Genomic DNA, 23497 nt, shown 5'->3' on the forward strand with positions numbered 1-23497 from the left:
CTTCATTTGCTATTCTTGCATTGAAGTCTCCTTCTATAATTACTGTTTTTCCTTCGTTTTTCTCAATCTCTTTGCTTAGGTATTCATAGTTTTCCTTTTTCTCATATTGCATATACACCGATGCTATCATGTATTTCCTCCCTCCGATCTTCATTTCTCCTGCTATTACCTCACTTATTCTTTCTTTCTTCCATTCAACCTTACTCATCCCTTTTCTCTCTCTTATCACCATTATTCCTCCCCCTATTTCTCTTCCTCTTCTTCCTTCCCTTCTCGAGTCTCTCCAATCTATGTTAGACCTTTTCAATTGCTTCTGCACCCCCGTTTCTGCCCCTCGCCTCTTCACCCAAGTTTCCGTTAGCCCTATTATATCAAATTCCCTAACATATTTCCAGTCGTTCCCTTTCTCTTTCTTCCCTCCTCTCTCTCTCTTCTTTCTCTATTGTTTTCAAAACCCTACCGCCCTTTTTCTACTATTTTTCCCTCCCTCTCGCTCCACAACCATTCTTCTTCCTTTGACTTTAACACGTTATGCCACATCTTTACCTTTACTTTTTATTTCTCTCGCTTTCTTTCTTACTTCTTCTCTTATCTTATTCTACTTTCACGTCCAGTCCCGATCTATATAGATCTTTTTCTGTCCTAGCTTCTTTTTCCTTTTCATGATTCCTTCTTTTTGTTCTCATGATGCGCATTTAATTTGTCATATCTTTTTTCCTCTTTCTCCCCGTTCCTCCCTCCTCGATGTCCCTCCTATTCTTCTCAGATTCACTATCTCCCCTTTCATTTCTAGTTCTTTCCTTAACCAATCCTCTGTCTCTCATCTTAACCACTCCTCTAAGTCTATCACAATTATATTGTTTATCCTGCTTTCGCTATCCTTTTTTCCTCTCATATACTCTATTTCATTCTTATTGCTTACTTCTGTTGCTCTTTGCTCCTCGTTTTCTCATTCCATACTTTCTTTTAGTTTCACGCACTCTTCTTTTAACTAATTCATCCTCTCTCCCCATTTTTCCTGCAGTTTCTTTTATCTAAGTTCTACTTTTTCCCTTTCTTCCTTCATCTCTTTTTTTCTTTGTTTTCTCTCTCTCTCTCTTGTTTTCTCCTGACTTTTCGTACTTCTTTCTCCCATCTTTTCTCTCTTCTTTTCCCCACTGCCTCCGTTCTTCCCATTTTCTCTATTATTTCTTTAAACATTTCTGTCCTTTCTCTCCTTTCTTCCTCCCTTGCCTCTCTTAATTCCCTTATCTCCGCCAGTATCTTTTACATTATATTTTCTGTCCCACTATTTTTTCCCACTTTTCTTATCGTGTTGTCCAACTCTTCTCTTTCTCCCCCCCCCCCCCCGTTTCACTCCTCTCTCTTTCGCTCTTGTATCTTTTTGCTTCTCTCATTTCTCTTCTAATATTCTCCGCTTTCTCTCCCCTTTCTCCGCTCTCTCTCCCCCTCACCCCCTTTACTTCTTCCTTCTTTTCCTCCTCTATACCTTTCTTATCCATCCTTTCATTCTTATCTCTCATTTTTCCTGCTGTCACAAACATTTCTTTCACTAATCCGTATGCCTTAATTCGCCTCTCTAATTCTGCGCGTGATCCCACCTTTATTTCCTATCTTACCTCTTCTCTCTCCGCCTTTATTTCTTACCGCCCCTCCTCTCTTCCTGCATTTCCCGCTTCCTGATTTTTTCTCTTAACCTCAACTTTTCTCTTTTCTTTTTTCCTCTCTCTGCTATTTCTACTTCTTCTCCAAACCTCTCTCTCTCTCTACTCCACTTTTCTTCCGCCTCCACGTTCTTTCCACCTTTATCTCTCCCCTCAAACACTTTTCCTCTTTAACTTTCTCACCAAAACTCGCACTCACAACCAAGACACGTTCACATCCTTCCACAAGTCGAAACCCACTCCACACACACGCACACACATATCTTAACCTAATTAACACTATTATCAAATAAGAATACCGGCACGTGAGCGCCTTATCATCCTAGTTACCGACTCATTAACAAAGACAATAAAATAAACTACCTGTGTCGGCCCGTGAAAGCCTGACACAGTACGTAAGTTGCGGATGCCAGAAAGAAAGGAAAAATGATCGAGAGAGAGAGAAAAGAAGCGTAGACCTGATTAACGGTGTCGAAGAAGCTTGCAGGCAGACACTTGATGCTCCTTGACGACTCGCTGGAAAACTCTGCAGGATCGGCAGCAATAAATCACTAAATGGGCGCAGCTCTCCGCACAACAACAATATTTCATACTAATAGGCTGATAAACAAAGGCTTCCGACTCTGCTGGTGGCGATGCGTGCTGTTGGTGGCGAGCTCTCTATCCTAATGAGTGGCGTTGACGAGTGACGACTGCGTGAGAGCCGCTCTCTCTCTCTCACACACCTTCTCCCATCACTCACTTTCCTAATTCGAGGCGCGCGACACTGCCGAACTCGGCTAATGCCGCGCGCCAATAGTCTAGCATTCTTAAGACGCACTCTCTCTCTCTCTCTCTCTCTAACCGGCTCGCACTGTAGTAGGGTGCGCTCTTCTCTCTCTTTCTTACTCGGGTACTGGCACTGAAAAACAAAAGCAGGCATCAGGCAATAAAGAATAAAAATGTGTCTGAAATAAAAAACCAGCCTACACTGTTACACAACTTCAAAGAACTACTTGAAAACGAGAAGCTGCGAATAGGCTGAGTGAATTGTAAAGTCCAGCTCTACATACCAACACAAACATGCTTCAAGAGTGCTCATGTCGTAGAGGACTGCAAAACCGATGTCGACCGCTCCAAGCAGTAGTTCAAGTGTAAACAGGACGAGTATAAGGCAGTAGACTGCCCAGCTGCGAAACAAACTGAAGGAGCACATACGAAGAATGATTAATGCGCTCTAAATCAACTACTATGCCCAAGACCTGCAGCTCTAACTGATAAAAGAAGATAAGGCCGATATCGTCATGATCAGCGAAAAGTTTCGTGACCTTAATGAGCTGAACTGGATAAAGAATTCCTCAGGTAGGAGTTTTTTCTGGGTATGCAGTCACCTACATATATATATATATATATATATATATATATATATATATATATATATATATATATATATATATATATATATACATAAGAATGACCAATCCAACCCAAAATTTCACAAGGAAAGAAGTGGCTAGCATGCAGTATATAGTAGCTATCTTCCATGTAACGAAGAAATTAGTGAATTCAAAAGATCCCTGGATGATATTGCCACCAGTACGAGGTCTTTCTGTCTACTAGTGGTTATCGGAGGAGACTTTAATGTATGGGCAGTGGATTAGAGAAGCGTGGAGACGAATGCCCGTGGACACGCATTTTTCGCAGCCTTTCGAGCTCGAGATAGACAATACAGGATCGACCCCAACCTACTTTAAAGTTGAAAAGTCATCTATACTGAATCTTACTAGATATTAGAGAGTTAGCGATTGGTACATGAGTAGCGACCATCAAGCTGTAACATACACGCTCTAGCTATCCAACAAAGCGACAGCCACTAGGCCAACAAAATACAAGCGGAGATAGGCACCAAGTACATTTGATCGAGAGTCGTTTCTCTGCTTTCTAGAAAAAACATCAGTAATAGAAACTGTCGCAGAAAAAACGCGTGTACTCACGCAAGTCCTGAAAACTGCATGGGATGCATCCATGGCCATGAAGAACAACTCAAGGAGCCGTCTATCAGTATATTGGTGGAATGAGGACATCGTTAGTCTTAGGCGTAAATATCTCACAGCCAAGAGACGCCATCAAAGATCACGGAACAAGCCTAACATTCCGGTTATGACAGAGAAATATGAATAACTGCAATCACTACTCAAAACTGCCAACAAAGCAGCTAAGAGACAGTATTGGCAAAACTTCTGCGAGAAAGTAGGAAACAACGGATCTATTATGCATAGATAGTGCGAGATGCCAGGCTATGGGAATAAAGAAGTGCTCTGAACCACTACAGAGTAGTTGGTACAGCGTGGTTACCTCATCCAATGCAGAGGAACGTAGGCTCTAGAGTCACCTATGTTCATAGGATAATAAGGCACCAGCCTATTTTAAATGCTTTTTTGCCCTTGTAGGTAAGCAAAGGATATTTGCTTGAGCCCAGACTCCCTCACCCGATATAAAGGAACGTCGATGTTGAAGTTGTGTCTATCCGGAGGATGACCAAACCATGCTGTTAGAAGAAGATGAAATGAACGACACCGGAAGATGACGAGGCTTATTTAGCCGAAGAAGATTGACGATAGAAGAAACCGACAAAGCCGACAAGCAATGAAGAAGACGAGGCTGATACAGCAGAATCTCCCTCCCCAAGCGAAGCAATGCCTAGCGGCGGTTTCCGCGGGGGATACAGGCAGGACAGATAGAGGTGGGAGTTTAGTAGGTATAACATACCTAAGAGAGCCTACACACGATGAGCCCAGTAGCGGTTATGGTGCACAAAGCATTCTTCAACTTTCTATAAAAAAACACATACATACATACATACAATAATTTACATGATACATATCGATTCAATTGTAAATCACATGAATGATCTGATTAGTCATAATGATTTATAAGTACTACGTAGAGGCTTCATGTTCGAGCAATCGAGCAAAAACGATTCATTAGTCACTATTAAAAATTTTTTTTTGAATACAAAAACATTTTCTACAAAATGTATTATAGAAACTCTTATGATAAGCGATATATGGGCAAATGGTTATCACTATTTTCAAAACTACTGGTTTTAAACTTTATGTTGTGATTATCTATTTCTGAAACGATGATTAGCTAAATGGGGTAGCTTATCTACCGAGCACTGTATAATATAATAAACAAGATTCCAATCTTTATAATACTATATAACTTTGGAAAAATTGACTAATATTCCACATATTTTATGATATTTTATTTAAAAAAATTGTACAGTCTTCAAAATTTGTCTTTTGCAGTTTTTGGCAAGGGTTTGTTACAATGTTTAACATGTTTACTGCCATTTTTGGAAAATGATCTAATAGAAAACTTGCCATATCTAGTAGCTAGTTCAATTGCTGTACTGCCAAAAGAACTCCATCAAGATATTGTTAATAACTTATGTTTTTATATTCTACCCTTCACCATAAGTAAGTATTGAAGTTTTATAATATATTTGTAACATTTTAAATATTCATCAGCTAAATAATTGCAGCTAGAAGAACACATGGCGAGTCTGAAAACTATGCTAGTCAATCAATATCTGCTGTTCTGATGATGATTTTAGAGTACTCCAGAAATTCAGGTAATGTATCATATCTTTATCCTTTCAATTTCAGTCATAATACATGTAAAACTTTTACCTCCTACACCATTATCAAAAATGGTAAGGGAGGTACGTCTACATACTCGTAACTACGAGGGTCGTTTGAAAAGTCCGTGCAAAAATAAAAACTGCTTGATTTTTTTTAATAAATCTTTTTTATTTTTCAACATAATCTCCTTTTAGGCTTATACACTTCATCTAACGCTGCTCTTGTTTGTTAATCCCTTCCATATAATAGGATTTATCCAAGTCTGTAAAATAGGTATTCGTTTCTGCAATCACCTCCTCGTTTGAATAAAATCTTTTCCCCGCCAGCCATTTTTTTATATTAGGGAACAAATAGTAGTCCGAGGGAGCCAAGTCTGGAGAATAGGGGGGAAGTGAAACGAGTTGGAACCCTATCTCCATCAGTTTTGCGGCCACAACTGCTGAGGCGTGAGCTGGCGCATTGTCGTGGTGGAAGAGGACTTTTTTGTGGGCCAATCGTGGACGTTTCTCTAGCAACTCGGTTTTCAAACGATCCAATAACGATGAATAATATTCGCCTGTAATGGTTTTACCCTTTTCCAGATAGTCGATGAAGATTATTCCTTGCGAATCCCAAAAGACAGTCGCCATAACCTTCCCGGCCGAAGGAATTGTCTTCGCCTTTTTCGGAGCAGATTCCCCCTTGGTAACCCATTGTTTAGACTGTTCTTTGGTCTCAGGAGTGTAGTGATGTATCCATGTTTCATCTACAGTGATGAAACGACGCTTAAAGTCTTGCGGATTTTGCTGGAACAGCTGCAAACCATTCTTGCAACACTTCACACGATCTCGTTTTTGGTCAATCGTGAGCATCGCGGCACCCATTTAGCGGATAGCTTTTTCATGTCCAAATGTTGTTGCAAAATATTATGTACCCATTCGCTCGAGATGCCTACAGTACTAGCAATCTCACGCACCTTCACTCTTCTGTCAGCCATCACCATATCATGGATTTTATCAATGATTTCTGAAGTGGTAACCTCAACAGGGCGTCCAGAACGTTCAGCGTCTTTTGTGCTCATATGGCCACTCCGAAAATTTTGAAACCACTTATAAACCATTCTAATCGAAGGTGCATAATCACCATAATGTTTATCAAGCTTCTGTTTAATCTCCTGAGGCGTTTTGCCTTTGAAAAAGTAATGTTTAATCCATTCACGAAATTCTTTTTCGTCCATTTTTTTACAACCACTCGATTTCTTTGATTGAAACGAATGTAAAACGCAAAGTAATTGGACGATCTGGCTGAAACTTGGTGTATGCTCTTCCAAGATATGCCACTAACTGAAAATAATCTTGATACGCACTATAACGGGGATTTGTATGCGCCTTCGCGATTTTCCCGTTAAACAAGGAAGAGGGAGGGCGTGCGAATAATCTTTCGGCGACGAGCAGCGAGTTGCGGGCTCCTTGAGGGCTGTCCGAAGCCCGGCCTGATAGCGCAGTTTCTGCCGCCTACTCGGCGCCAAGGCCAATGGGCCCGCGGTGGCGTCGTGAATACGACCGGGGCCGCGTACGACAGGGCACGTGTGCTCGCTCGGAAGGTCGCTCTCTGTTCTGCCGGCTTTTCGGCCGGTTGGCGCTTTCTCGCGCCCTCGCGCGTGCCGCGGGATGTCGCGATGCGTGATTGGCCAATGACGCACGTAGCTCTTTCTCTCTCCCTTTCTTCCTCGCGGGCTTCTTAGATCGCGCTCTCTGTCCCACTTTTGCCCAGTCCGTCTGCCCTGTCCGTATCGCGGCGGGATACGGCCTACCCACCGACGAACAAGGCTACACGACCTGGCCAGTTGGGGACCCGAGGACGCCTACGCCTGAGCGTGCGGAAAACCCCGCTGGTCAGACACCTCCCGCTCCATCTGATCTCCAGGTCGTATCATACGACCCCCGCCAGCGAGGCCTTGACGCTACTCGGCCACCTCCTCCGACCCTCCGTGAGCAGTGGGAAGCGCTGAGGCAGACTGCCATCCAATGCCACAACGCGCGAACCGCCGCGGCGCGCGCCGAAGACGAAGCCCACGACCAGGTGATGCGCTTCGTCGATCACCATAGCCCGCTCGGCGCCTACTACGCGGGCGACTTCCTGGAGACGGTGGAGGAGGCGATGGAGATCCTGGAGAGACAACGGCTGGTGGGCGCGAACGCCAGCGGCCTCATTCTTCTTGTCTCCTGTGACAAGTTCAACGGTCCTATCAATGAAAAGGTTGGCAATTGAGAGTGCATATAGGAAGAGCAAAGCAGAAAGAGGAAAGCAGCAAGCAGGAAGTGATAAAACGGTAAGCAGGGATAGGACTTGTTCCGCACTAGGCCGGGTTCCTCGTACGCAATCGTCGCGGGGAGGCCGCGACCGTTGCTGGTATCGCTTTCTTGGAGCTCCGAGGGCGGCCCCGCCTCCCTGGCGCCACGGTCGCGGTTGCGGGCGGCACGACCGTAGCCGAGGAAATTGGAGGCGTCGGCGGCGCGCCTCCACTTTCGTCTCCGTCAGGCGCTAGGAGGTCGTCGCTTAGTTTTAGAAACTGAACCTCGTTGTGACACAGGCGGAGGTGCTCCATGTCTACCAGACTGATGTCGATGCTATCTTCGGTCTGAAGTTGTTATCCTTTCGCTCCGTGCCGACGTGTCACGACGAAAGGGCCCGCGAACTTTGGGCTAAGCTTAGCCGCTATCTTCAGGGCGGCCGAGGAGAGGATTCGGTTTTTCGCCCAAACTTTATCGCCGACGTCGTAGCTAACGTCGCGGTGTTTGGCGTTGTAGTACCTTTCTTGTCTGCCTTGAGCGGCACTTGTGTTTTGGAGGGCGACTGCGCGGACTCTGCCCAGCTTGTCCATTCGGGCGCGCCAGTCTTCGACGGCTACGACTTCGAGATCTCGGGTGGTCGCGCGCTCTTCCTCCCGGCGCGTAGAATGCGGCGGCTCTGAGTTGCGTCCGTAATTCAAGAAGGCCGGGCTGGAGCGCGTGGCCTCGTGGATAGCTGTGTTGTAAGCGAAGGCGAACTCGCTAATGTGGACATCCCAGGTGGTATGCTTCCCCGATGAAGGCCGCTATCATGGTCTTGATAGTCCGATTCACTCTCTCGGTGGGATTGCTTTTGGGGTTATAAGGAATACATGTTGCGTGTATCACTCCTTGGGATTCGAGAAAGTCATCTACAAGCGTGTTTTTGAATGGCGAGCCGTTGTCCGACAGGAACTTGTCGGGTGCGCCGAAGCGCAAAAAGACGCGTTCGTTTAGCTCACGCTTTATCGTTTTTGCGTTAGCTTTCCTCACCGGGATGCACTTGATCCACCGGGTGAACAGATCGAGAAAAATCAGGAGATGCTCGTGTCCTTGAGTCGACCTCGAGAATGGTCCCATCAAGTCACCGGAAACTACCTCCCATGAGCGGGAGACGATGTGCCTGCCCATTAGACCTGCGGGGGCTTTTTGCTCGACCTTGGTTTGTTGGCAAATCTGGCAGTTGCGTACATAGCGCGCGATGTCATTGTACATTGCCGGCCAGTAGTAGCGCAGGACCGCGCGTTCGTGAGTCTTGAGGTGGCCGAGGTGGCCAACTGTGGGCTCCTCGTGGCACTCGCGCAGCACTTGGCCTCGTAGTTCACGCGGCACAATGAGCTTCCACGCATCGTCGTCACCGCCGAGTAAACCATTCACGACCGGATTGGGCCGATAAGTGTACAGGCGTCCACCCACTAGTTTCCAGTAGGGGTGCGCTCTTGGGTCCTTTAGGACTAGCTGGGCTTTCTTGAGGTACCACCGGTCTTTTGTACTCGTGCCGATCCTAAGCGAGGCGAGCGCGGCGGCCTCGTCCTCGTCGGTTTCGAACATGCGTGAGAGTACATCCGGAACGACATTCTCGCTTCCCTTGCGATGTACGATATCGAAATCGTACGACTGCAGCCTCAAGCTCCAGCGGCCAAATTTTCCGTTCGGGTGTTATAAATTTCTAAGCCATATCAGGCTGTGGTGATCTGTCACCACGGTGAAATGATACCCCTCGATGAACGGGCGGTATTTGTCGATCGACCAGATCACAGCAAGGCATTCTCTCTCCGTGACTGACAGCCTTCGCTCAGCTGGGGTGAGAATGCGACTTGCGTAGCAGAGCACTCGGTTCTCACCGTCGAGGTGCTGCAACAACACGCTGCCTAGGCCGGTATCACTCGCGTCGCATTCAACTACGAATGGGGCGTCGAAGTCCGGCCGCGCGAGCACGGGAGCGCTCGCGAGCAGACCTTTAATGTGCTCGAATGCGGTCTGTTGCTCCTCGCCCCACTCATACCTCACGTTTTTGCGAGTGAGCGCGGTGAGAGGCTCGCTTATGGCGGCATAATCTTTCAAGAACTTCCTGTACTACGACGCCATGCCCAAGAATCTGCGCAGCTGCTTCAAGTTCTTGGGCGCCGGGTACTCCAAGATGGGCCGGACCCGCTCGAGATCCGGCCTAGTGCCGTCGCGGTTCACCAGCAAGCCCAGGTACCTAACCTCAGGCATGCAGATTTCTGACTTTTGGAGGTTCACCGTAAGGCCAGCCTCCTTTACCCTTTTGAGAATTCACTCAAGCCACTTGACGTGATCCTCGAACGTATCAGTCGCGATGATCAAGTCATCCATGTAGGCGAAAGCGCACAGCTCCATTTCAGGCGGGATGAGTTTATCTGCCAATGTCTGAAATGTCGCCGGTGCGTCCGCAAGTCCAAAGGGCATTCGGACGAATTCGAATAGGCCCATTCCCGGAACCGTAAACGCTTAGATCGGACACGATCGCTCCGTAAGAGGGACGTTTCAGAAAGCCCATGATAAATCGATGGCGCTCACATATCGGGCGTGCTGTATCTTGCGCAAAATTGCATCCATATAGGGCAATGGATAAGCGCACACGCGCGTCACAGCGTTGACTTTCCTGTAGTCGACGTAGAATCGGTACGAGCCGTCTTGTTTTTTCGTCATCACGACGGGGCTCGACCACTCGCTTTTCGATCTACGTATTATGCCCATACGCAGCATTTTATGGACTTGCTCGTGCATTTCCTGCTTGACTCTATGCGAAACCGGGTAATACTTTTGCTTAACGGGGCGCGAGCTGCCGATATCGATATCGTGCGCGGCCCAATCCGTGCAGCCGAGGTCTTCACACGTAGGCTCCGGCGTCAGCTCATGAAGTAGCCGCTCGAGCTCGGCTCGCTGGCTCTCCGTGAGCTCCTCGATCCCGAGGGAGGCGAGGGTTAAGATCTCGTTAGTGCGAAGAGACGAGAGTATCGCTGGAACGGGCTTATCTCCGCCCTGGATGTGAAACATATTAGTGTGTACATCCAGGTTGGCCCCAAAAGCGTTGATAAAATCGCTGCCCAAAGTACAGTCGGTGTCAGCCTCGTTCAAAATCAAAACATCAACTGTGTGCTTGACGCCTGCTACCTCGAAAGGCAGTTTTGCCCTCCCGAGTACTGGCACGTAGTGGCCGTCGATGGCCTTAGCCCCCGGCTCCAAGTACGGGCCCACTCTCCGACTACATGCTGCGGCCAGCTGCACGCCCGTCGGTCCCAATACCGTACGTGTCGCTCCGGTGTCATAGAGCGCTCTGAAGGTAAATGGGCCTACTTGCACATTTAGCCACCAACGGGTGTCCTTCTCGACGTTGACGCTGGCGACGATACCTCCATCGTCCAGCGAGCGCTAGTCGCACGGTCGGCTCGGGACTAGTGTTCAGTCGACCGACGTGTTATGCGTTGCCAGTTCGTTTCGAAAGTCTCGGCGACTTCCGGCGGGGCGGTAGGGACCTCGTCTACTCGCCCCCCTTGTCGTTTTTTTCTTTGGAGCATTCAGGACAGGTAACCTTCGTATATCCGGGCCAACTGCACCCCCAGCACAGCAGTTTCTCGTCGGGCCCGGCCTCCTTGTCCTTATTCTTGTCTGATTTTGGGGTGACGATCCTAACGCCGTTGCTTCCTCCTTGGCCAACCTCTCCTCGCCCCCGATGAGTAATGCGGCCGCGGCCGCCCCTGCTGGGAGTACCTCGACCTCCTGCTGACTGGCCGCTTGGGGTCGGTGGCGGTGTAGGCGGACTGTCTCTGCTCATCGCCTCCGGTGGCCGCGGAAGCGCTTCCTTCTTTGCCGCAGCCATCTCCTTCCACTTCCTGTCGAAGATCCTCTGCAGGCATTTTTCCAGGCCGGCCTCGGTGACTGCCGGGGCTTGTTCCGAGATAGCCGAAACGTTCACCTTGGGCATGACCGGCTTGCTATGGGGGCGGTAGGCCGCTTCCGGGAGTACGGATCTGTCTGCCGCGGGTGGCGGCTGCCAGCGCTCGTCGGATTCTTCGTCTTCGATCGCCTGAGTTCTCCAGAGCAAGTCGTGGAAGCTGACGATCGAGTCGCGATGCTGTCTCATTCTTCGGCTGAGCCTCGGGATCATGTTGTCGATCGTGAAGTTGGTCCGCTCCAGTATGACCCACGGCTGCTCCATTCGGTCGAGGATGATGAAGAGAGACACCAGGTAGTCCCTCACCGGCTATTCTAGGGCCTGTGTACGGGTGAGGGCCTCCACCGCGAAGTTGCGCCTATTCCGGCGCGCTCTGCTATACGCGCTCATCGCATCCCTCTTGAATTCCTCGTTCGTCGTCCATTTACTTCGCAACTGTCGGTACCACAAGAGTGGGGTACCGACGAACAGCGGGGCCAGGGAGTCTAGAAGCTCGGCATCGGAGAAATGGTTCAGCCGACGATTTTCTTCAATCTGCTGTAAAAACTCTTCGATGCTAACTGCTGGCAAGCCCGTAAATTTCAGCTTCCATTCTTGAACCATTTTTCCCAGGTTCCTATTATGGGGCGCGCTGCGAGAGGTACTTGTGATGTTGCTATAGGCGAATGGGCTCTGAGCGGGTGCCGACGCTTGGGCGGCTTCTGCTTGCGAGAGCGAGAAGGAAGGCTGCTGTTGCGGCGGAGCCCCCCTTCCCCAGCTCGAGCAAGCAGCCGGAGGAGCAGGCGGCGTCGCGGCCGATCTGGCCGGTGGTGTGTGAGCGTATATCGTGGGCCCTGCGGGCGCTTCGACGCTGGTCGCGTACACCGGCGCTTGCGTGAATTGAAGCAGGTTGGTTGATGAGATCGGCCTCGGGGTTGAGTGAAAGAGAGGGGCGTGCGGATTTAGCGTTGAGCGGTAGATTTGAGGCGAGCTTTGGCTGAAGTCAAATTCATCGTTTATGATGTCAAAGGTCTCTTGAAATTATACCTTGTTTGGGCGACCCGCTTTTGCGCGAGGAGCGTTCTGTAGGGCTTCTTGTCGTGCGTTTGCTACGACGTTCTGCATTTGGTTTTGTAGGTGTCTATTGGACCGTTCCGCCTCGTTGCAAGCACGTGTCGCTTGCTCCAGCTCATACTCGAGCGTTTGTACTTTTGCGTTGGATTGCGCTAAGGCGAAGCGTGATTCCATTTCCGCATCTAATACGCGCCTCAGCGCGACGGCCGCCTGTCTGGGCATGTATGCCGTTGGACCGTTAGGTAAGGTGCAACGCATGAGATCGTTTTCTCCTCTTCTATTTTCCTGGCCGGTAAGCATGCTTTGATCTTGGGTTATCGGCGTGCTTTCTTTAGTTATTGCCGGTGTCGTCGTTGTGGCGGTCGTCGGTAGCGAGGAGATCCTTGGCATCTCTTGTGGTTGCGGTGGGGGAAAAGGGAGGGAGCAGCTTGGGCGAGCGGATGTACTTGTAGATATTGCGTAGCTCGGCGGAGGGAACACGTGCGTGTTGGAAGGGAGCGTTGGCCGTGTTGTCGTCAGTGCTGTGGTGAGTGCGACAGCGACCTGTGGAGTCATTGGGGCGTGTTGGTTGGACAATGTGGCAAGCGAGTCGACTACTGTCGTAAGCGACATATCGTAGTGTTGGGGCGAGCTCGTTGATTTAGGCGCGCTCCCTCGTATGTTGTTTTCGTCGCTGTCGTAGTCACTTTCTGCGAGGATTGTGACGATTAGGTCATTCTTGATATCTGCCGGTAAAGGTCCTGTTTGTAGGAAGGTGAGGCAGAGTTCGTCTCTTCTGTGGCGTGTTTCATCGCTCAATGGTTCTTGTGTCTGGATGAAATCTTCTGCTGTGTAATTGCCGTTTAGGCGCGTCAACAATCTGTTAGCGCGCAGGTATAACGAACCTTGTGTGTGAAGCTCCAGCTGACCTAGTGCGTCATCGACCTCGTCGCTCGAGAGGGTTTTAATCCACTCGACGATTCTTTGGTCCGTGTCCTCTTTAAATATCATAAGGTCTCCGTCCATTACTTCCTTACCATTCACCATTAGTTTTCGATTAGAAAAGAAATGATATTTTTGGTTAAGTGTAAGGCGAGTATTCGCAGGAAGAAAGAGGAGCAGAAAAAGATTTTTGGGATTGCTAAGAAAAGAGGATTTTGTTCCTACTTGTTAAATCGAAATTAACGGTGAGTCGACTATTCCGTATTGAGTCAGCTGCGCTTCACATCCAAGGCGAAAATAAACGCATCGCTCATGTGCATACAACATGGCCACGCTGACAGAAGATAAGAATCTCGCTCGCACGCATACAATGTACATTAAACTTAGCCTACGTTATCGCTTATAACAGTGAGCGCATCGCGTAATTTCCGCGTAGCCGAGTTTCTTTTTCTTGGCAAGGGAAAATGCGATTTTAATGTTGTGCTTGTACGTGTATAATACACCGCCGCTTATCGGATACGCGCACGCGGGGTTGTGTAATCTGTTCCGGCATGAACGGAGAATCAGAGATGCGACGTTCGCCTGGGCGTTGTTAAGGCTGCTTACCGGTGTATAAATGTGGCGAAAGGACGGGGAGTGTAGTTTGTCTCTGTCGCACGCGTAGTGCGAGATTTTGAGTGTTGGAAACGTACACTTGTTTACATTCGCGTGCTTAACCTACCTCTTCGGATCAAAACAAAGTTACCGGCGTGTGAGGACACGCACGACGGGGTATTTGTTCGTCGCATTCCGCGGCCGGTTCCTCGAAAAGCGAAGCGGCCAACAAGCGAAAATTTTCGGGAACTTTCGAATTAGTCGTACGAGACGAAGAAAACGGTCACGTCCCCAAAACGTTGGGCGTTATATAACGGGGATTTGTATGCGCCTTCGCGATTTCCTCGTTAAACAAGGAAAAGGGAGGGCGTGCGAATAATCTTTCGGTGACGAGCAGCGAGTTGCGGGCTCCTTGAGAGCTGTACGAAGCCCGGCCCGATAGCGGAGTTTCTGCCGCTTACTCGGCGTCAAGGCCGATGGGCCCACGGCGGCGTCGTAGATACGACCGGGCTGAGGGCGCGAAAGTTCCCTGCGGCGTGCAGAGGGAGTACGTGGGAAAGACTGAGGGCTAGGTTTTAGCTTGAAGGAAAGTCGTCGCGTTAAATAGTACAAGCTTTAATGAGCGAATAGTAGTAGAATACAAAAGGCGCAGCGCAGTGTAAGCGAGAGAGAGAGAGAAGCATTCAGCGAGCACAAGAGAAAGAGAGATACGAGCTAGCACTTACAGGTCGAAGCGTTGCTCGGTTGCCTTGGCTCGATCGGCGGCAGTCGCGACGGCTCGGCAGTCTCAGGAGGTTTTCGCTCTAGGACGCGCGGCGCCGGTGGGAAGAGGGCAGCAAAAGCTGGCCCACGGTAACACGTCACGGTCACCGTCTACACACGCACGTGCAAGCACAAGCTCGGTTTTGGTCGCGGGGAGAGCGTGACGGCGTGGTTGCGAGGCGATCGGTTGCGCGTCGGCGAGGTCCTCTCTCGACCGAGGCAGGCACGTGCGCTCGCTCGGAAGGTCGCTCTCTGTTCTGCCGGCTTTTGCTTACCTGCTCTTGGCTACTGAAAGTAGGGTCACATGATAATGGGATAAATTATGTAATCAAATGATACATTTATTGTTATGTAGGAGAGAGAGAGACATAACGAGTGATAACGCACTCGTTATAGCACTAGTAGCGCCATCTCTCTGACTTTGCACGGACTTTTCAAACGACCCTCGTATAGGGAACAAAGCTTAAATCGTACAAATACTTAATGTATCTCAGCTGCGTTCCAAATGAACGTAAGTAGATAAGCTGAGAAGGCACCAGACTGGATGGGTTTCAGATCAGGTCTGGTTTAAAAGACCATATGTATCACAGTACGGGCCCACCTTAGATGCACAATGTGGTATTTCGATTTTTGTGGACAAAGATAGTGATAACGAAAACAATCCAATAGCATTCTAAATCTCAAATAATGTAGAATAGTAGAAAAATAGTCCCGCATATTCGATTTCATTAACTTAAACATGAAAGTTAAACTATACGTTTTTCTGCATTTTTTTTTACCATTTTTCTTCCTTTTTTTTAATTTGTCAACCTTTCTACCTTTTTTTTAATTTGTCAACAGCTGTATCCAACAACTTTCTGCGAAAATGAACTTCTGTGCAATTTCAACCTTGCTGAAACTTCGCGTGCTAACCCTCTCTCTGACTTTTTTTATCCTTGACCTTGGCGAGTGTGATTGCGCTCACTAAGACAGCCAAAAAGCCTTGCATGTTTATTACGTATTCCATCTTGATGATAACTGTACAGCATAGAGAAAGATAGTTAGCTATTTATTGAACTAACTCTCACTACTTAGGTGTGTTTCTTCACATCTCCAATTATCTAATTATACTGAATGATGTCATCACGTAAAATGAGTCAATAAGCCATAGCTTCTACAGGGATATTTTCTCTTGTTTCAAACTCTCAGTGAACATTCATTGGAGCGCTCTTTAGCTTCTCGTTTTGTTTAGAAGAATCAATTAATATGAGTGGCATGTGATTTCTATATTCAAGTTTTTGCAGCACAGGTTCAAAATCTTTACTATAGTATTGTTCAAAGCTGTTATCTCCAATACTGAATTTAATATTTGAGAAGATAAAGGAAAGGGATGAGGCTACTGTAGACAGCTGTGCTCTAAAGGCAATAATGACAACAGGAGTTTTATTATAACAAATTAGGCTTATTTAAGCATTCACCCGGCATCAAAAAACCCAGTGGAGAAAAAGCCATTTAAACTTTACAATAGTATTACAAATAAATTTTTGTTTATTTATTTACTTATTTCTTTATTTATTGAAGTTCAGACGAGCCAAGGCTCATATACAAATAAAGAATACAACTTACAAGGAAACCCCCCCAACCCGACCTCACCGATTTCAATAATCTTTTGATATGTTATAGTTCATCAAAAAATAAGACATACGTATTTTTTTTTATCGGCGGAAAAACACTTTGAGGGGGTGAAAACAACCCTCAAAGTTCACCCCCAAAAATAGATTTTCCAATGTATCTCAGCATCTAATTGATATTTTACGACCAAACAAATTTCATATCACTTCTCATGTGAAAAGCAAACTAGCACATGCAATTCCGACCACAAGGGATGCAACCCTTATTTTTTTTATTTAAAATACTATCTATTTCATGGCTATTTTTATGAAAAAAATTAAAATAACCCGAAAAAAATTGGAAAAAATATTACCCTACATAAAATACAAAAATAAAGTTAATCTAGTCAAGCTTTATTTCAAACTACCCCTTAAAGTTGAAAAACCACCCCTAAAAAATTGTTTTCAATACATTACAGGTGGTGTTGATAATTTAGTGTAAAATACGTTGCTCATCATTTATACTGTACAAACACAACTATCTCGTGCAGTTTCGACCACAAGGGTTGCAACCCCTAATTTCTGTCATCGAAATTTTTACCTTCTTTGTACCTATTTTTTAAGAAAAGTTCATAATGAGCTTAAAAAAATTAGAAAAAAAATTACCATGGATAGAATAAGAAAAAAAAATTTACTTCTCATTTTTAAAACCACCCCTAATAATGAAAAACCACCCCCAAAAAATTGTTTCCAATACATTACAGGTCCTGTTGATAATTTACTCTAAAATACGTTGCTCATCACTTATAATGTACAAACACATTTATCTCGTGCAGTTTCGACCACGAGGGTTGCAACCCCTAATTTATGTCATCGAAATTTTTACCTTCTCCATTCCTATTTTTGAAAAAAAGTTCATAATGAGCTTAAAAAAATTGGAAAAAATATTACCGTGGATAGAATAAGAATAAAAAATTTACCTGTTCAAACTTATTTTCAAAACCATCCTCAATTTTGAAAAACCATCCTAAAAAAAGTTTCTGACATATCGTTGCAATCTCTTCTAAATCAAATAAGCTATGATTCCATAGCTATTTTGTTGCTCTCTTTTAAATTTTTTACGTTCTATCGTTTATTAATTCTATCAAAAAATAAATAACTTTTATTATATAAAAAAACAAGTCAAGAATAATATAATATTATAAGTATACCTAGAAGATAAGTATAGTTTCTCGGATGCGCTGCAACGATTGCCGAAAATCGTGTGACTCGCGCGAGGTTAACGAGCGGCTAAATGTAAGTAGCCGCGCTCGGTTCGCGAGAGAGAGAGCGCGTAAGGGGCATTGACCGGGAGGGGAGGTAGCAACCGGCAGTACGACTGTGACACTCAGTCAGCTAGCGCGCCTAACCTCCACCCGTTTCGAAGTTTTTCGTATTTGCCGTTGACTTTTCCTGGTGACATTGCGTGAGTGGGCGAGAGTGCAGCTGCAGCAGCAATAGCAGTAGCAGTGACTGCGATAGCAGCAACAGCAGCAGCATCAACAACGGCAACGACAATAGCGACAACAACAACAGCAGCGACAGTAATCGAGTGGTGCAGCAAGCAGCGGAACAGCGAGTAACAGCGTGTTATTCGGATACGGTTGGCCACCGTATCCACGCCGTCGTTGCGGTAGGTGCACCTTCCCCTTTCTAATTGTTGTAACAATTTGGCGTGCGAATCCGCGCAGCGAGCGCGAAGAATTTGTTGTTGCGAGCGAGTAGGTAGTTCGCGATAATCGCGGTTTTCTTTTTCTCTCTCTCGAATAGCGTGTATTGTCATTCACGCGTGCGTGCGTGAGACTCTCGGCATTCCCTCCGTGTAATTTATTTTACTGAATAAATCATTCCGTGGTTTCATTTAAACGAGTTTCCGTTATTGTGTTTAGTCCTTTGTCCGGAGGTCGCGCCCAGCTTTGTTTACATTGAATTCGAATTCGCCGGTAACGCAGCACGAAGTGTGTGAGACGTTAGGCGGGAATCCTCAATCTAGGTTTCGATAGCGGCCGCACGAGCGCTACTAGCAAGAGCGACAGCGCCGCCAAGTGGCGAGTTGGGGGAACCCAACTCGGAACTTTGAAGAGACTCTGCGCAGGCGCACTCCGAGGTAAGGTAGGTTAATGCGCATCAAGCGCATAGATAACAAGGCTTCGTATAGTTGAAATACGGGCACTTTTAGGAGATTATCGACTAAACGATAGCCTGTTACATGGCGCCCAACTAATTTAGGACTCACACACGAGGGAAAGTGCACAAATAAAGAGAGCAACGCGCGCGAGAGAGAGACGTTTGCGCGCGCGCGTAATAAGGTGCGAGCGGGTAAAATAGCGCGTGGCTCGTTCGGTACGTGCTCTGCGGTAGGGGAAAGACGCCTCTCCGACCCAATAATACCTGCTTTTGTGAGCCGAGAGCACACTAACCCCAGGGGTCGAAGAGACGTCCGTAGTCGCTCTAATTTGAAAATAAAAGGTGACTAAGGGTATATAGGTTAACTTTTTACTTTTTAAGTGTTTTAATTACACATTAAGGTAATTAAGTGGGGGTGAGTCACCGAGCGACAGTACCAGCAGAGCGCGGAATAGGGGTGTGTGTAGGGTTAGATTAACTAACCCGGTGGAGCTAACAAACAGTTAGCCTCCACCTATAGGCAGGTAGTTGCGAAGCGGAAGTTCGAACTTCCTTAGAGTGCGCGATACCTGCACACACCCACAAGCCACGCGTATTGTTGCCTTGTGAATAAAGGCGTAATTGGGTGGTTGGCGATAATAATCGCAACACCCCGCTCGCGCCTTGGGCGATAGGAGGCGGTAGTGGTCGACTAGGGTAAATTAACCTCAACCGTCACCTACGCCCCAGCATAAGCGTCATGGAGGATACCGCCGACGCGATAACCCGGTGGGCTTCGGAACTGCCTTCGACACAGCTGGACAGATACCTGACGCAACTGGAGTTGCGCACAGATGGTCCTAGGCTGATGCAGGCAGTCCGATTAGCATATTGGTTGCTAGGCGAGTACATCGACCTAGACTTCCAAGGAGCGGCGTTGGATAGGGAGGCCACACAACGCAGGCGACGGAGCCGCGAGAGGTGGCTGGAGACCAAGCGACGCGAGTTGGAAGCAGCCGACGCCGAGGATCTTGTCGCCCACCCACTCATGCTGCTATATAGAGATGAGGCGGTGGAGGCGAACCTAACGCGGACTCTCGCCGTCTACGAGAACCTCGAAGAGGAGAGCCAGAGCGAGATGGGGGAGCGAGAGCCCGCAGAGGAAGGGGGGACCGGCGAGGTTAAGGGGCCCACGGAGGGGGTCGAAGGTGAGCACAAGGGCTCCACCGGATCGCCAGATAGGCGAAGAGCCCGACGCTTCGAGAATGAGGAGTTACAGCCTCAGGAAGAAGAAGAGGAACGGTGCGTAACTGAACGATTGAAAGAGGAAATCGAGCGCAACCGTGTCGGGATCAACCGCATACTTGAGATGCTGGAAAGGCACGACCAAGTATGCGCACGGTGGAGTGACCAGGTCACCGCTCTGCAGGTGGAGGTCCAGCAGTTGAGAAACAGGGACCCCACCGGTCGACGAACGGTCGTACCAGAGCGGCCCAGGAGAACCGTGGATTTCCAATCCACGTATACGTGCCACTACGACCCAAGGGTACCAGGTAGTACTCCGGAACCCCAGCGACCGACCCCTGGCGAACCTCGAGAGGCCCCCCAAAGGCAGGTGCCTTCAAGGATGGAGCAGCCACCGAGAAGAGGACCAAGAGACGCCGACATGGATGAAAGGCAGGCAACCACCGAAGGATCCGCCTGGTACGACGCTAATGCGGCGTCAGGGTACTACGCGACTCGGGACGCGGGTAGGATTGTGAGAGGGTGGAAGCTGCGATACTCTGGCACGGCCTCAGAGTGCGTAGACACCTTCTTGTCGAGGCTAGAAGATCTACGCGCGGGGTCTGGGCTAACGGACGGCGAAATCTTGTGCTCGGTATCAGAGCTCCTCGAAGGCGTTGCGAGGACCTGGTACGAGCTTAACAAGCTTAAATGGAGAAACTACGCCGACTTCGTGGCAGGCGCTCGACGTTGGTTTGGGTCGAGTGAGCTTCAGCAACAGAGGTTGCTGCAAGAGGCGCAAGCTCGGTACCAGGAGAAGGGAGAGCTGGTACGAGAATATGCCTGCCACCTTCTCTTCATGTTAGCCCAGCTGCGTCCGCCGTTACCAGAGCAGAGGCAGTTGGATTTGCTATATGCAAATCTCCTACCCGCCATCCGGATGCAGCTGCGGAGGAATGCATTCTCCAACGTGGACGAATTCCATGCCCGGGCGACCGAAATTGAGACCGCTTTGCGGGACGACGAGCGCCCGAGGACCAGGTTGGAGCCAACGTCCACGTTGTACCCCGAGCACATGGGGGTGCCAGCTAAGGCACCACCACCCCGGGCAGGACCCCGTACGGCGGCCATGACCAGCAAGCCTCGGGGTAGGGAGCAGCGGCAACCCGAGTCACCGGTTAAAACCCCGGCCAAGAGACCCGAGGACCGGCCCACAATCGCTGCGACGCAGGCAACAGACCCCATTGAGGATCTGTCGTCGCAGATTGCGACCCTGCGGCGCGATATGGACCGGTACTTTAAGGAGAGGAAGGCTAACTCTCCCAGGCGGCCGAGGGGTCGGCCGCAAGAAAAGGGGAGGAATAAAACCCCCCCAGGGTCTCCTGGCCAGCGACGAGAGGGTCAGCGGAGGAAAATAGATTACTCCCAACCCATCAAGTGCTCGTCTTGTGGCAAACTGGGCTTTACCAGAAGGTACTGCCCGGATTGCAACAAGGGAAACGGGCAGGGAAGCGGAGGACGGAGGTCCCCTCCGCGTCCCCAGTAAAGGTGGCCTCTCGTCGCAGGTCGTTTGAGCGTGGCAGAGACCCGTCAACGACCTCAGGGTTCAGGGAGGTCTCGACAGGGGTATCGGACCCCACGAGACCCAGCAGGACAGCGGCATTAGAAGCGACAGCGACTGAACAGATGCCTGATCTGGGTGACCGGGCATTTTGTATCCTCGAAGGATACGGAGGCCGGATTCAGGTGGTGGAGCAGGGGTTTGAGTGGGCCGGAGAGGAGACCACCGGACCCAAAAGCTCCAGGAGACCACCTGACGCTCCGGAGGATACGCCGGCGACCCAGACACTTGCGGGAAAGAGCACATCGACGCGAGTAGCGGCTGCCCAAGGCAAGAAGAGCCGTGGAAGCCCCCCGTCCACAGAGGGGAGAGGGACGGCGAAAGCTCCCCGCAGGTACAGACCCGAGGATGAGACCAGGTGGTGGCTTCAGGTGGGAATAGGTGCCTATAAATTAAGGGCACTCTACGACACCGGGGCCTCATCAACGGTGATGGGTCAACTCGGGCTAAGGTTGGCATCTGATATGGGACTGGGCCTGGACGTCACTCGAGCGGGAGATGCGAAGCTCGCTGACGGCCGTCCGTGTCCCATCCTGGGTCATGTGATTTTCCCCTTCACGGTAGGGGGAATCACAAAAGATGTAAGGGTCGCTATAACGCCACTGCTGTCTGATGACTGCTATGTCGGCGCGAATTTCGTAAGGGAATTCAGCGCCAACCTGAACCCTGACACCGACCAGCTGTACTTGGCAAAAGCCAAAGTGGCGGTACCGTTAGAAGTGGCAAGCGTCACTGGTACGTCGTGCCTCGCACCCGTAGGCCTGGTAGAAGCCACGGAAGCACAGCGTCAAGAAGTGGCTAGCCTCGTCGATGGATTAATTCCAGACGGAGGTGAGTGTTTAGGCTGTGCTGTGGGGGTCGAGCATGAGATAGACATCGGAGACGCTCGACCCTGTAAACAGAAATACTACCCGGTCTCCGACAGGGTGCGAGACGAAATGCACGCGCTGGTCAAGGCCATGCTGGACAACGACGTCATTGAACCAGCAACCAGCGGGTGGTCAAGTCCAGTGGTGATGGTTAAGAAGGCAGACGGCAAATACCGGTTCTGCGTAAATTACCAGAAGGTAAACGCAGTAACCAAGCCGGACGCCTACCCATTACCCTTCATGAGCGACATCCTGCGAAGGATCAGGGATGCTAAGTTCATCTCGACGCTGGACTTGAGTAGCGCGTACCACCAGATACCTCTCAAAAAGGAGTCGCGCCCAATTACGGCGTTTACAGTCCCCGGCCTGGGGCATTTTCAGTTCAAGAGAATGCCCTTTGGATTGTCCTACGCCGGCGCGACTTTCCAGAGGTTGATGGACAGAGTGATTGGCCCGGATTTAGATCCTTTCGCCTTTGCGTACCTCGACGACGTGATTATTATCTCGCCGTCTTTTGAGGAGCATAAGCGACACCTGGGATTGGTTTTACAACGAATCCTGGGTGCGGGCCTCACTGTGAATAAGACCAAAAGCCACTTCTGTAAGTCGGAAGTCAAGTACCTGGGGGTCCTAGTGAACCGTGAAGGGGTAAGGCCAGACCCAGAAAAGATCAGGCCCATAATGGAGTACCCAGTACCACGGACGATCAGACAGGTGAAGCGATTCATGGGGATGATGTCGTGGTATCGTCGCTTCATACCCGACTTCGCAACCATCGCTGAACCGATAAACCGCCTGACGAAGAAGAGCGTCCCGTTTGCTTGGCAGCAGGAACAGGAGCAGGCTTTCGAACGGTTGCGAGACGCAATGGTCTCGGCACCGATCTTGCAGTCGCCAGATCCCAACGCGCAGTTCGTGTTACAAACTGACGCGAGCGATAGTGGGATAGGCGCGGTATTGACGCAAGAAGTCGATGGACAGGAGCGCGTAATAGAGTACGCCAGTCGCTCCTTAAACAGCGCGGAAAGGAACTATACAGTCTCCGAAAGAGAATGCCTGGCAGTAGTATGGGCTATCGGAAAGTTCCGGCCATATGTCGAGGGGCACCACTTCAAAGTCATCACCGATCATAGTTGCCTTAGGTGGCTCCACAGTATGAGGAATCCTACAGGAAGGCTAGCGCGTTGGGCGCTAGCGCTAC

General features: G+C 49.0%; 1 protein-coding gene across 1 annotated transcript in view; it reads left to right on the plus strand.

Moving 5' to 3' along the window:
* Positions 1-23497, plus strand: part of LOC131667616 (protein unc-79 homolog) — a gene marked incomplete at its 3' end in the record, with an annotated part of 3688809 nt that overhangs the window by 387388 nt on the left and 3277924 nt on the right. Inside the window, exons 4-5 of the mRNA XM_058941149.1 lie at positions 4955-5125; positions 5191-5280. Of these exons, the coding sequence (XP_058797132.1) occupies positions 4955-5125; positions 5191-5280 (261 nt within the window). The remainder of the gene's footprint in view (positions 1-4954; positions 5126-5190; positions 5281-23497) is intronic.

The sequence above is a fragment of the Phymastichus coffea genome, unplaced genomic scaffold (assembly GCF_024137745.1).
Source record: "Phymastichus coffea isolate CEN01 unplaced genomic scaffold, Cenicafe_Pcof_1.1 PCOF00005, whole genome shotgun sequence".
In the NCBI taxonomy this organism is placed as follows: domain Eukaryota; kingdom Metazoa; phylum Arthropoda; class Insecta; order Hymenoptera; family Eulophidae; genus Phymastichus; species Phymastichus coffea.